At 35.9% G+C, this 14,876-nt stretch overlaps 3 protein-coding genes across 3 annotated transcripts; all 3 read right to left on the minus strand.

The window, feature by feature from the left end:
* Window positions 1–458: 458 nt before the first annotated feature.
* On the minus strand, window positions 459–1,394 carry LOC116522577 (olfactory receptor 1020-like). Its single transcript, XM_032237558.1, has one exon. The coding sequence runs from the start codon at window positions 1,392–1,394 to the stop codon at window positions 459–461; it is 936 nt and encodes a 311-aa protein (XP_032093449.1).
* Window positions 1,395–8,006: 6,612 nt separating this feature from the next.
* On the minus strand, window positions 8,007–8,942 carry LOC116513562 (olfactory receptor 1020-like). Its single transcript, XM_032225091.1, has one exon. The coding sequence runs from the start codon at window positions 8,940–8,942 to the stop codon at window positions 8,007–8,009; it is 936 nt and encodes a 311-aa protein (XP_032080982.1).
* Window positions 8,943–13,370: 4,428 nt separating this feature from the next.
* Window positions 13,371–14,306, minus strand: LOC116511385 (olfactory receptor 1019-like). The gene has a single exon (XM_032221414.1). The coding sequence runs from the start codon at window positions 14,304–14,306 to the stop codon at window positions 13,371–13,373; it is 936 nt and encodes a 311-aa protein (XP_032077305.1).
* Window positions 14,307–14,876: the final 570 nt, after the last annotated feature.

A 14,876-nucleotide genomic window follows, 5' to 3' on the forward strand; every position in this document is an offset into this window, starting at 1 on the left:
GGAGTAATTAAACAAAAATGAAATATATGTTACACTTTATCAATTAATGGACATAGACATTCTATCAGTTTCGTCCAGTTCACGGCCAATAAAATAATAAGAAATTTAACATCTGAATTACATGGAACTGCAGATTCCATCTAAACTTTGTTTTATGATCAATCATCGACTTTGGCAAACTCTTCTGAAGTTTAATGTTTCTGCCTATACTGTACATCCATTTAGAGAGGAAGAAAAATTCCAATATAATTTTGTTTTGATTAATAAAAACAATTATTCTTCTTATAGGTCACTTTAAAAATGCATTGTCCTTTCATTTATTCCTTAAATTTATTTAACATTGGGATAACTTATATGAAGTTTCAAGTCTTTTCTCACCTGCTCAAAGGCAGTATTTTTCTCAGAGAAATCCAAGTATGGATTTCTTTTTATGACATGAAGTCACATTTATACCATTTTTATTTCAACAATATTATCTTGGCTAGCATTCTGCTAAAAGCATCCTTTACTTCCCTGTTCCGCAGACTGTAGATGAGTGGATTAAGTGAGGAGATGACAAGAGTATAAAAGACTGATATAATTTTGTCTTTATCCAATAAGAAATTGGAGCCAGGTCGTATATACATGAAGATGATGGTTCCAAAGAAAATGGTCACAGTGGTGAGATGGGAGGCACAGGTGGAGAAGGCTTTGTATCTTCCCTGGGCAGAGCTGATCTTCAGGATGGCAATAACAATGGCAATGTAGGAGATCAAAACAGTCAAAAAGGTTGTCAGTGCAATTGCAGTGGATAAAATAAAATGCACAATGCGAGTAATGTGTGTATCTGAACAGGACAACTGAAGCATGGGAGGAACGTCACAGAAAAAATGATTAATTTTATTTGAGCTGCAGAAATTCAAGTTAAAAATAACTATAGTGTGCACCATTGAACTTGAAAAGCCACAAGTATAGGCAGCTATGACTAAGAGGATGCAAAGCTTCTTTGACATGACAACAAAATACAGCAATGGGTTGCAGATTGCTATGAAGCGATCATATGCCATCACAGCCAGAATGCAACCTTCAGTGGTCACAAAAATGACAAAAAAGAAGAATTGTGTGGTGCATCCTGTGAAGGAAATAGTCGAATGTTCTATCATAAATGTTGCTAACAATTTAGGGGCAATGGTGGTAGAAAGGCCAAGATCTATAACAGAGAGATTTCTAAGAAAAAAGTACATGGGTGTGTGAAGCCTAGCATCAATTTTTGTTACAATGATTATCCCAATGTTTCCCACCAGAGTGATGAGATAGATGAGTAGAAAGAAAACGAAGAGGGGGATCTGAAGCTCTGGGTGGTCCATGAATCCAACAAGGATGAACTCAGTCACAGTGGTTTGATTTGTCTGCATTGTTTATTTCCCTCTGATTGAATAAAAAAAGGCAAAACTTATGGCAGTATGATCGTTGGATTGTTTGAGAATGCCCAAGGGAAAGAAAACCCAAAATTATAAAGGAAGAGTTTGCTTGGGATGCATGAGTGCTCACAGTTGTATTATTATGGGCTCTTGATAAATATGCCATTTTTAAAATACAATGTTGTATTGGAGACTGCACACCATTATGTAGGACTGCAGTGTCATTTAGCAAAGAATAGGTTCATACCTACCATTATCTCCTTGCATATTCCAAGTAGCAGGTCTCTCTGCAAAAGAATATAGAGTTCCTGCTAAAATGTGCTCTCCATTACAATCTAGAAAGAATTACAGTTATATTACACTACAATCTGCAAAGAAGCTCAGAGTGATCAATCCGTTGAACTGTATGGATGTGTAATTCTCACCCACAGTCCTCAGCAAGAAATTAAATCCATCTTGGCAGGAAATATTTTGTGGAACAATCATTGGTGTCTATTGCCTACTATGCATCAATATTTATTGAACTTGCATCTGAAATAAATTCATAATCTTTACACTTACAGCTAGGTTTTGGAGCACTTCAAAGTGATTACCATATCTACGGCCCTGTCCTGCAGGAGTGATCTTTGTACTATTTCTTTTTCCAAGTAGAAATACACTTAAGCTAAACATATATCTAAATCTGCAGTTCAGATTAACTGGATTTTAAAACTGGCAAGACAGTGGCAATATTCTATAATATATTACTCCGAGGAATACAAGATATCTTCATATTCATACACGAAGTTGTAGTCACTTTATTTGAGTAGGTGTGTGTTTATGTTGTCCCTTTGAACATTCACAACTTTGCTATATCATAAATAATATAAATTGACTGAGAAAACACCCTAAGTAACTCTTTGGCTCAATGTACAAATATTAAGATATCCCACTATGGTTTCTATTAATAAGCTGGAAGAAAGAAGGAAATACTCTCGATGCATGAACTTCATTCTGCATTTCTGAATCTCATATATTATAAGAGATTTAATTTTCACAAAGCATCACGAAGTAGCTATTGGAGTGTGTTTAACAAAAGCATTCTAAGAAAAAGACAAATTATTTTAACATCACATTACTTGAGTATTATGCAAAAATATGATAGTGATGAGGAAAATGTAAGCATTTAGCAGTATATTTGCTTAATTGAAGAACTTACCAGCTTAGAATCAAGATTTCATTTCCAAAGATGAAAGATGAAACCTTGGGATAGAATGGCTCATTTTATATTGTGTTTACCATCAGTTAAAAACCAAACCCACAAAGCTTTAAGTTGGAGTAATTAACATATCATTAAAATGTTCAATACAATTCTTGGCACTGTGTAGCTGAGGACATGTTGGGAATTCATATATCCACTGTATAGCTGCTGTGCATAATTAATTCACATTGCAAATTACAAAGAAACTTCATCATGGGGTTTGATTACTTTTATTTGAAACATTAACTGGCAAATTGAGGGATATGAAGATTAAAGGACCTCAATCATACTATGAAAGCACAAATAATGAAGCGAAACCAACAAGTAGTGACAATACCTGTTTTTAAATCATGAAGAATTGACAATCCAACTTCATATGTTAGGCATTGTCTATCCAAATGTGGATTGGCAACATGGGGCTTTTGTCTTCCTTCCAAATATTCCTAATCATTATTTTTCTTCTGGGCATATAGTTACATTTCCACATACAGTATAGTCATGCAGTACAATTATTATTCCAGCACATATACGGTATTTCTAAAACATTGATATAAGTATCATGTTTTCTTTCTTTCTTTTTTAACCTGCTGTATTTTGAATAAATGGATACAATATTGCATTACGTTTCTCCATACAAAGTCTATATCATAGGCAAGCTGCCAATAGTTGGCCAGTGCAATCAGGTCATCCTCATACAATTAGTAAGGGCAAAGAGAATCCATTTATATTGTTCAATTGTCAAATTTTCATGCATCAGACATGTAATTCACAATGATATTTTCTGAAAATGTTAACTTTTGTCACAGAATTACATTTACATAATCCACTACTTTCTCCTCAAATTTTGTAAGTAAGTGGTGTGGCCTGCCAGGAGCCAGGAGCCAGCAGCCAGGAGCCAGCAGCCAGGAGCCAACAGCCAGCAGGCGATTAGGACAGTGAGGAGGTTGTGGGGGAACATGGGCCAGTCCTGGAGTCTGGGGAAAAGCTCTGACAAGTGCTCTGCATTGGAGGCAGAGATTGGGCCACGGCTGTTGACATTATCAGCTGCCTTCGGAGTTAGACATCAGTGAGGCAGATGAACAGCTGGAGCCTGTTCCCAGTGTGTGCATGCACAGAGTTGTCAGACAAAGGGAACAGCTAAGGAACAAGGGTCGACTTGGGAGTAAAGTCACAGGTGGACAGTGAATTGCCCCTCCCATAGGGAATAAAAGAGGAGCAAAAGGGGAGGAGTGTTTGAAGGAGACAATTAGTTCATTCCTGCATTCTTGCCAAGTATTGCGGTGTTTGGAAGATATCGGCTGGCCACTCTCCAAGCCTGATAAATGTCGGTAATTGTGAACTATCTTGAAATACTGTGGGCTGGGACTTTGCTGGAGAGGAATTCACTGTAAATTCAATAAAATGGATTTATTGGGATGAGGACTCGGCTTCAGGGAAGCCTAGGTCAGAACAGTATGGGACATTGTAGGAACATATGTTTTTAAATAGTAGCATCCTTATCATCTCCAACATAATACTGTTTTTGGCAGTCCTTTTCTACATAAACAATGGAGTCCAATAAATTCTAAATATTATTTTCCGTTGTATAAATCATAATTTATGCTCTGTTGACACTCTTGCTATAGAAGTCAAGACACTCTTTCATTGTCTGGAATCTAGACATTGTAGGAACCTCTAATTTCTTATTCCACCCATTTCTTAGCATCAGCATATCAAACTGATTTATTGATAACAAATAGCTACAGAAAAATCAGTAGTACATTTTTAGTACATTAAAGAAATTAAGCAATTCTAATGTCTCAGATGTCTTTGAAGCTGAAAATGCTGCTTATCAATGTTGTTAAGAAAAGTTGTAATTTTAAATATTCTCTTTAGGTTATATCCGATAGATGAATTTTACCTCTTAACCTAGAATATGTTAGAAAATCATCATTTATCAGTTGATCCAAAGCTATTTTCCTCCAAATTTTCCAAATCACCATTTTCTTGCATCTTTTAATTTGGCTTTCTCCATAAAATCAATTTGATATGGGAAAAGTGGTTTAATTTTTGTGTTAGACATTCTATTCCTTAACTTTCTAACTGACATAATTGTTTCCAGAACTATTCAGAAATTTAGTATGTTTATCTGCTAATCAAGGTTGTCCAAGTCAGAAAATTAACAACAGATATTGGCTTCCAATATTTAATGCTTCACCATAAATGTAGTCCTCAACTTATGATTGATCATTGAACAACCATATTCTATAATGCCAGTCTTGGAACAGATGTTCTATAAGCCATAAAGCACTTCTAGCTGTTGTAAATGTTGTGATACCCCCCCCCCCGCCCAATCAAATGACCACATTTTGTATGCTTGACAAACTGGTTTCCAAGTACCCTGCAGTCATGTGATCACCATTTGCAATCTTCTCTGCCAGCTTCCCCAGAAAGTCAATGGGGAAGCTGACAGAGAGGATTTCAAGTGGAGGGGACATTGTTCTCCCCTCCATGCAGGGAAGAAAAATTCTGTCACGTGCTGGAGCAATGAACTTCAAATTATGTGAAAATGCTAGCAAATGCCAGCATTCTGAACCTTTCCCTCAGGAAGAGAAATGCCATGGTATGCTGCGGAAGTCAACCTGAAATCTGGTGAAAACCCAATGAACATCATTGTTCTTGAGATTGTTCTTCCTGGTGGGTGGAGAGAAGGCCTGGGACTCCTGTCTGTAATGGGAGACCTGGGCCCTCTCCATGGTGCTCTGATTAAAAATTGCAACAGGAGAGCTGGGATTGTAATCATTGAGTGAAGTGGTCAGATGGTATCTTGCTTAATGACTGCTTTGTTCAACAACCAAGAATCTGGGCTGAATTGTGGTTATAAGTGCAGGACTACCTTAGATAATCATGATGATATAGCTCCATATATAATTACATTTTACTGAGTCATATCCATGGAAATATACACACTAAATGGATTTGGTACAAACATGGAATTAATATTTTTTAAATATAATCAAATTTCATCTCCAGGCATCAATTCCAGTTTGGACTAATTAATAGACTATTTTACTTAAGGCATCTATTATTTGCAACAATATTGAAATAGTAGCGTTAGTTTCAGAAATAAATAGAAGAATGTCAGCTACAAATATGGTAAACTGATTTGTGTTCAACTGAATTACAAACTATTCTGTAGGTCTCCCTATGGTTTGTAATAACACAAAACAGGGTTTCCACATAGATATTAAAAAGCAAGGGCAAAAGTGCACATCATTATCTAATTCTTCCAAATAGAGGGAATATAGGAGAAAACACACCATAAATATCTTAATTCATTCTATGAATTCCAAAGGAAATCCAAATATTTTTAGTGCAGCAAACATGTATTTTTGTGAATTTTGTCAAAGGTTTTTTCAGCATCTCATAAGATTACAAGATCCTTATTTTTATGTTTATTCAAATCTATTAGACCTTAAACTAATTTGACTGCTGGTTGTCTAGTTTAAAAACCCTATTTGATTGTTCTTAATAACAAATGAAATGACTTGCTGTCATACTAATGCTGTTGTTAAAATCTTTGTATCAACATTAATCAATGAAATTTAATGATAATCAGCACACTGGATATGCTTTTATCTGCTTTTCATATAAATTTATTATAAGTGTGATTAAATGACACTCATAAAGTTGCCTTTTCAAATAAATATTCATAGAATCTTGACATATTTGGGGCATCAAAAGATCTATATATGTTTTATACCACTCAATAAGGAATCTGTTTAATCTTGGTATTTTACTACTTGCCATTTAAAAAGTTATTTGGATAGTGGAACAAATAAAAATGGACTTGTATTTCATCTAAATGTGGTATATTAATTTTATTTTAAAAGCCTCTGTATCATTCATTCAGTAATTCTCTGGTTTACTATATAATTCTGAATAAAATTGAAAAAAATGAGAGTTTATATCCAGTGAAATTTTATAGATTTAATTTCTTTCACTTGTAATAATTGGAATCATCACCCAATCTTCCTTTTGGTTTAAAGGATTGACCAAGATCTCACCATTCTCCCAATAGCTCTATCATAAACATGTTACTATAATTTTTTCTGCTGTTGTAGTAAGTTTATGTTTATTTTTCTCTATTTTTTTGTACAAAACTATAGAGAGACAACTAACCATCTCTGCTGAAAAAAGTTTCAATTCATCTTTCAAATTATTTTCTTTTTGATTTTTAATCAAAAAGATATCAGATGTGTTATTGTGATCCATGTCCTGTTGGTTTTATAGGTGTCAATTACATACAAACACTGGGGTTTTGGACTTAGACTTAGATGGTCAGTTTACCATGTTGTAAAATTGACTGAAATAGTTTTGTTAGGTAAGCTCCCCGTTGGGAGAGTGAGTATGTTCAGCGAAGCGTTGTGAGAGTTGTGTTGGAGAACACACAAACCAGCATACAGAGACACTGCAGTTTAAATAGGCTTTTACTTTTGTGGAAATAGAGGTATCAGAGTCCATCAAACAGTCCAAGTCATACACGGATAACACAGTCATCAATGTCTTTCAGTTAAGGGATAATCCAAATAACATAGTCCAGTATCATATAATCAGTCCGGTACACAAAGTTTGCTAGCAGTTGCAAAACTTACAATAGTTCACGGCACTTCCAGCTTCCAAAAACACTCAGATCAGATCAGCCCAGCATCTAACGAAACAAAGAGCTAACAGTCGTTCTGACTCCCTCTTATGGCCGATTGGGGAAAACAGCAGCCAATCACATTTTACAGTATGATTTAAAGAAACAGGTACAACATTGTTACATGTTTATATATTGCCAACCCAACTGTTAGATTATTCCTAACAAGTTTAACTGAGAGTAATTAAACAAAACCGAAGTACATGCTGCACTTTATCAATTAATTAGACATAGACGTTATATCAGTTTCATCCACCTCAGTGCCAATTAAACAAGGAATTTTACATTTGAATTACATGGAAATGCAGATTCCATTGAAACTTTGTCTTACAATTGGTTGACTTTGACACATTCTTCTGTCTATTCAAACCTTATTGTCAGAGTACAACATGTGTACAATGAGATTGGCTGAGCCTCCCTGTCTGTAGTATATTATACATTTACATCAGGGAAACATTTTCAGACATAATTTTATTTTTTTGATTAATAAAAAACAATTATTCTTCTTTTGGATCTGTGAAAAAACACATTGTCCTTTAAAAAAAATTGTTTTGGGTGCCTTAGCAATTTCCGCTGTTTTCTCACCTGCTCAAAATACTATCAAGCAGTCAATAGCATTTTCCACAGAGAAATGCGAATATGGCTCTCTTTTTTAAATATGAAGGAAGCACTGTCTATTCTATTTTTATTTTAGCAATGTTATATTGTCTAGTATTCTGCTAAATGCATGTTTCACTTCCCTGTTCCGCAGACTGTAGATGAGTGGATTAAGTGAGGAGATGATGAGAGTATAAAAGACTGATACAATTTTGTCTTTATCCAATGAGAAATTGGAGCCAGGTCCTACATACATGAAGATAATGGTTCCAAAGAAAATAGTCACAGTGGTCAGATGGGAAGCACAGGTGGAGAAGGCTTTGTATCTTCCCTGGGCAGAGCTGATCTTCAGGATGGCAATAACAATGGCAATGTAAGAGATCAAAACAGTCAGAAAAGTTGTCAGTGCAATTGTAGTGGATATAACAAAATGCACAAAGTGAACAATGTGTGTATCTGAACAGGACAATGGAAGAAGTGGAGGAACGTCACAGAAAAAATGATTAATAGTATTTGAGTTGCAGAAATTCAAGCTAAAAATAACTATGGTGTGGGCTGTTGAACTTACAAAGCCACAAGCATAGGCAGCTGTGACTAAAAGGATGCAAAGCTTTTTTGACATAACAACAAAATAGTGCAATGGGTAGCAGATTGCTATAAAGCGATCATATGCCATCACAGCCAGAAGGCAAGCTTCAGTAGTCACAAAGATGGCAAAAAAGAAGAATTGTGCGGTGCATCCTGTGAAGGAGATGGTTGAACGTTCCATCACCAAGGTTGTCAACAATTTAGGAGCAATGGTGGTAGAAAGGCTAATATCAACAATGGAGAGATTTCTAAGAAAAAAGTACATTGGGGTGTAAAGCCTAGTATCAATTTTTGTTAGAATGATTATCCCAATGTTTCCCACAAGTGTGATGAGATAGATGAGTAGAAAGAAGATGAAGAGGGGGATCCGAAGCTCTGGATGGTCCATGAATCCAACAAGGATGAACTCAGTCACAGTGGTTTGATTTGTCTGCATTGTTTATTTCCCTCTGATTGAATAAAAAAGAGGGAAAACCTTAGAGCAGTATGATTATTTGGATTGTCTGACAATACCCAAGGGCATCTTCTAAGAAAACTCTAAACTAAAAAGGAACAATTTCCTTGGGATACATGAGTGCTCATTGTGTATTATGGGGTCCTAATAAATAAGATTTTTTGAAAATACAATACTCTATTGGAGAGCATGCACACCATTACATAGACCTGCAATGTTAATTGGCAAAAATGGATTCATACCTACCATCATCTTGCAAATTCCAGCATGGATTTATCTCTGTGAAAGAATGTAGGATGCTAAAATATATTTTCTATTGCATTCTGGTACTCTCCAACGAAGGTCAGAGTGATTCATTAGTTGAAATGTGTGGATTTATTTACAGAATGCAGAATAGAAGATTTGGAAGTGCCTTAGAAGTCTTCTAGTCCAATCCACTGCTTGAGGAGAAAATTCTGTACCATTACAGACAAATGGTTGTCCAAACTCTTCTTGAAAACCTCCAGTGATGGAGCACACACAACATCTTGAGGCAAGCCTCTGATTAATTCTTTTAATTGTCAAGAAATTTCTCCTTAGTTCTAGGTTAGATCCTTCTCTAATGATCTTCCACCCATTACTTCTTGTCCTGCTCTTAGATGCTCAGGACAATAAGTTGACTCCCTCTTCTCTGTGACAGCCCCTCAGATATTGGAATATTGCTGTCATGTCACCACCTATACTCCTTTCTTCATTAACCTACAGTCTAGACATACTCAGTTCCTGCAAACATTGTATGTTTTAGTCTCCAGTCCCCTAATCATCTTTGTTTATCTGCTTTGCATTCTTTCTAGAGTCTCAACATCTTTTCTTATATTATGGTGACGAAAACTGGACATAATTGTTTCCTATAGTCCTCAGCAAGAAGTGTAATCAACTTTGGCAGGATGTATTCTGTGGAACAATAATCAGCATCTACTATGCAATCAATATTTATCAAACTGCAATCTGAAATTAATTCCTGTTCGTGACATATAATCATTACATTTACAATTCATTTTAGGGCATTTGAAGGTAGCTAAACAAATTACAGTAGAGCCCTTTCCTGCAGCAGAGATCCATCTAATAGTTTGTTTCCAAGTATAAATACTTCTAAGTGAATGCAATATAAAGTACTACTCATACTGTTGACTCATGAATTTCATTCTGCATTTCTGCATGTCATGGATACAAGCGATTTAATTTTCACAAAGCATCATGAAGAAGCTTTGGGTAACATGATCACATAACACACAGATCATTATTTTTACATCAGAACATTTGAATATTCCTTCATTTGTCTGCATAAATATAACTATGCATCAATATTTATTGAACTTGCATCTGAAATAAATTCATAATCTTTACATTTACAGTAGGTTTTGGAGCACTTCAAAGTGATTACCATATCTACAGCCCTGTCCTGCAGGAGTGATCTATGTACTATTTCTTTTTCCAAGTAGAAATACACTTAAGCTAAACATATATCTAAATCTGCAGTTCAGATTAACTGGATTTTAAAACTGGCAAGACACTGGCAATATTCTATAATATATTACTCCGAGGAATACAAGATATCTTCATATTGATACGTGAAGTTGCAGTCACTTTATTTGAGTAGGTGTGTGTTTATGTTGTCCCTTTGAACATTCACAACTTTGCTATATCATAAATAATATAAGTTGACTGAGGAAACACCCTAAGTAACTCTTTGGCTCAATGTACAAATATTAAGATATCCCACTATGGTTTCTATTAATAAGCTGGAAGAAAGAAGGAAATACTCTTGATGCATGAACTTCATTCTGCATTTCTGCATCTCATATATTATAAGAGATTTAATTTTCACAAAGCATCACGAAGTAGCTTTTGGAGTGTGTGTAACAAAAGCATTCTAAGAAAAAGACAAATTATTTTAACATCACATTACTTGAGTATAATGAAAAAATATGATAGTGATGAGGAAAATGTAAGCATTTAGCAGTATATTTGCTTAATTGAAGAACTTACCAGCTTAGAATCAAGATTTCATTTCCAAAGATGAAAGATGAAACCTTGGGATAGAACAGCTCATTTTATATTGTGTTTACCATCAGTTAAAAACCAAACCCACGAAGCTTTAAGTTGGAGTAATTAACATATCATTAAAATGTTCAATACGATTCTTGGCACTGTGTAGCTGAGGACATGTTGGGAATTCATATTTCCACTGTATAGCTGCTGTGCATAATTAATTCACATTGCAAATTACAAAGAAACTTCATCATGGGGTTTGATCACTTTTATTTGAAACATTAACTGGCAAATTGAGGGATATGAAGATTAAAGGACCTCAATCATACTATGAAAGCACAAATAATGAAGCGAAACCAACAAGTAGTGACAATACCTGTTTTTAAATCATGAAGAATTGACAATCCAACTTCATATGTTAGGCATTGTCTATCCAAATGTGGATTGGCAACATGGGGCTTTTGTCTTCCTTCCAAATATTCCTAATCATTATTTTTCTTCTGGGCATATAGTTACATTTCCACATACAGTATAGTCATGCAGTACAATTATTATTCCAGCACATATACGGTATTTCTAAAACATTGATATAAGTATCATGTTTTCTTTCTTTCTTTTTTAACCTGCTGTATTTTGAATAAATTGATACAATATTGCATTATGTTTCTCCATACAAAGTCTATATCATAGGCAAGCTGCCAATAGTTGGCCAGTGCAATCAGGTCATCCTCATACAATTAGTAAGGGCACAGAGAATCCATTTACATTGTTCAATTGTCAAATTTTCATGCATCAGACATGTAATTCACAATGATATTTTCTGAAAATATTAACTTTTGTCACAGAATCACATTTATATAATCCACTACTTTCTCCTCAAATTTTGTAAGTAAGTGGTGTGGCCTGCCAGGAGCCAGGAGCCAGGAGCCAGGAGCCAGGAGCCAGGAGCCAGGAGCCAGGAGCCAGGAGCCAGGAGCCAGGAGCCAGGAGCCAGGAGCCAGCAGCCAGCAGCCAGCAGCCAGCAGCCAGCAGCCAGGAGCCAGCAGCCGATTCGGACAGTGAGGAGGTTGGGGGGGAACATGGGCCAGTCCTGAAGTCTGGGGAAAAGCTCTGATGAGTGCTCTGCATTGGAGGCAGAGATTGGGCCACAGCTGTTGACATTATCAGCTGCCTTCGGAGTTAGACATCAGTGAGGCAGATGAACAGCTGGAGCCTGTCCCCAGTGTGTGCATCCACAGAGTTGCCAGACGTAGGGAACAGCTAAGGAACAAGGGTCGACTTGGGAGTAAAGTCACAGGTGGACAGTGAATTGCCCCTCCCATAGGGAATAAAAGAGGAGCAAAAGGGGAGAAGTGTTTGAAGGAGACAATTAGTTCATTCCTGCATTCTTGCCAAGTATTGCGGTGTTTGGAAGATATCGGCTGGCCACTCTCCAAGCCTGATAAATGTCGGTAATTGTGAACTATCTTGAAATACTGAGGGCTGGGACTTTGCTGGAGAGGAATTCACTGTAAATTCAATAAAATGGATTTATTGGGATGAGGACTCGGCTTCAGGGAAGCCTAGGTCAGAACAGTATGGGACATTGTAGGAACATATGTTTTTAAATAGTAGCATCCTTATCATCTCCAACATAATACTGTTTTTGGCAGTCCTTTTCTACATAAACAATGGAGTCCAATAAATTCTAAATATTATTTTCCGTTGTATAAATCATAATTTATGCTCTGTTGACACTCTTGCTATAGAAGTCAAGACACTCTTTCATTGTCTGGAATCTAGACATTGTAGGAACCTCTAATTTCTTATTCCACCCATTTCTTAGCATCAGCATATCAAACTGATTTATTGATAACAAATAGCTACAGAAAAATCAGTAGTACATTTTTAGTACATTAAAGAAATTAAGCAATTCTAATGTCTCAGATGTCTTTGAAGCTGAAAATGCTGCTTATCAATGTTGTTAAGAAAAGTTGTAATTTTAAATATTCTCTTTAGGTTATATGCGATAGATGAATTTTACCTCTTAACCTAGAATATGTTAGAAAATCATCATTTATCAGTTGATCCAAAGCTATTTTCCTCCAAATTTTCCAAATCACCATTTTCTTGCATCTTTTAATTTGGCTTTCTCCATAAAATCAATTTGATATGGGAAAAGTGGTTTAATTTTTGTGTTAGACATTCTATTCCATAACTTTCTAACTGACATAATTGTTTCCAGAGCTATTCAGAAATTTAGTATGTTTATCTGCTAATCAAGGTTGTCCAAGTCAGAAAATTAACAACAGATATCAAGCAGTCAATAGCATTTCCCACAGAGAAATGAGAATATGGCTCTCTTTTTTAAATATGAAGGAAGCACTGTTGATTCTATTTTTATTTTAGCAATGTTATCTTGTCCAGCATTCTGCTAAATGCATGTTTCACTTCCCTGTTCCGCAGACTGTAGATGAGTGGATTAAGTGAGGAGATGATGAGAGTATAAAAGACTGATATAATTTTGTCTTTATCCAATGAGAAATTGGAGCCAGGTCCTACATACATGAAGATGATGGTTCCAAAGAAAATGGTCACAGTGGTGAGATGGGAGGCACAAGTGGAAAAGGCTTTATATCTTCCCTGGGCAGAGCTGATCTTCAGTATGGCAATAACAATGGCAATGTAGGAAATCAAAACAGTCAGAAAAGTTGTCCCTCCAAATGCAGTGGATAAAATGAAATTCACAAAGTGAGCAATCTGTGTATCTGAACAGGACAATGGAAGAAGTGGAGGAACGTCACAGAAAAAATGATTAATAGTATTTGAGTTGCAGAAATTCAAGTTAAAAATAACTATGGTGTGGGCTGTTGAATTTACAAAGCCACAGGCATAGGCAGCTATGACCAAGAGGATGCAAAGCTTTTTTGACATAACAACAAAATAGTGCAATGGGTAGCAGATTGCTATGAAGCGATCATATGCCATTACAGCCAGAAGGCAAGCTTCAGTAGTCACAAAGATGGCAAAAAAGAAGAATTGTGCGGTGCATCCTGTGAAGGAGATGGTTGAATGTTCCATCACCAAGGTTGTCAACAATTTAGGAGCAATGGTGGTAGAAAGGCTAATATCAACAATGGAGAGATTTCTAAGAAAAAAGTACATTGGGGTGTAAAGCCTAGTATCAATTTTTGTTAGAATGATTATCCCAATGTTTCCCACAAGTGTGATGAGATAGATGAGTAGAAAGAAGATGAAGAGGGGGATCTGAAGCTCTGGATGGTCCATGAATCCAACAAGGATGAACTCAGTCACAGTAGTTTGATTCGTCTGCATTGTTTATTTCCCTCTGATTGAATAAAAAAGACGGAAAACCTTAGAGCAGTATGATTATTGTTGGATTGTCTGACAATGCCCAAGGGCATTTTCTAAGAAAACTCCAAACTAAAAAGGAAAAGTTTGCTTGGAATACATGAGTGCTCATTTTGTATTATGGGATCCTTATAAATAAGATTTTTTGAAAATACAGTGCTCTATTGGAGAGCCTGCACACCGTTACATAGACCTGCAATGTTAATTGGCAAAAATGGATCCATACCTACCATCATCTTGCAAATTCCAGAAAGGAATGTAGGATGCTAAAATGTATTTTCTATTGCATTCTGGTACTCTCCAACGAAGGTCAGAGTGATTCATCAGTTAAAATGTGTGGATTTATTTACAGAATGCAGAATAGAAGATTTGGAAGTGCCTTAGAAGTCTTCTAGTCCAATCCACTGCTTGAGGAGAAAACTCTGTACCATTATAGACAAATGCTTGTCCAAACTCTTCTTGAAAACATCCAGTGATGGAGCACACACAACGTCTTGAGGCAAGCCACCGATTAATTTTCATTGTCAAGAAATT

The sequence above is a fragment of the Thamnophis elegans genome, chromosome 1 (genome assembly GCF_009769535.1).
Source record: "Thamnophis elegans isolate rThaEle1 chromosome 1, rThaEle1.pri, whole genome shotgun sequence".
NCBI classification, from domain to species: domain Eukaryota; kingdom Metazoa; phylum Chordata; class Lepidosauria; order Squamata; family Colubridae; genus Thamnophis; species Thamnophis elegans.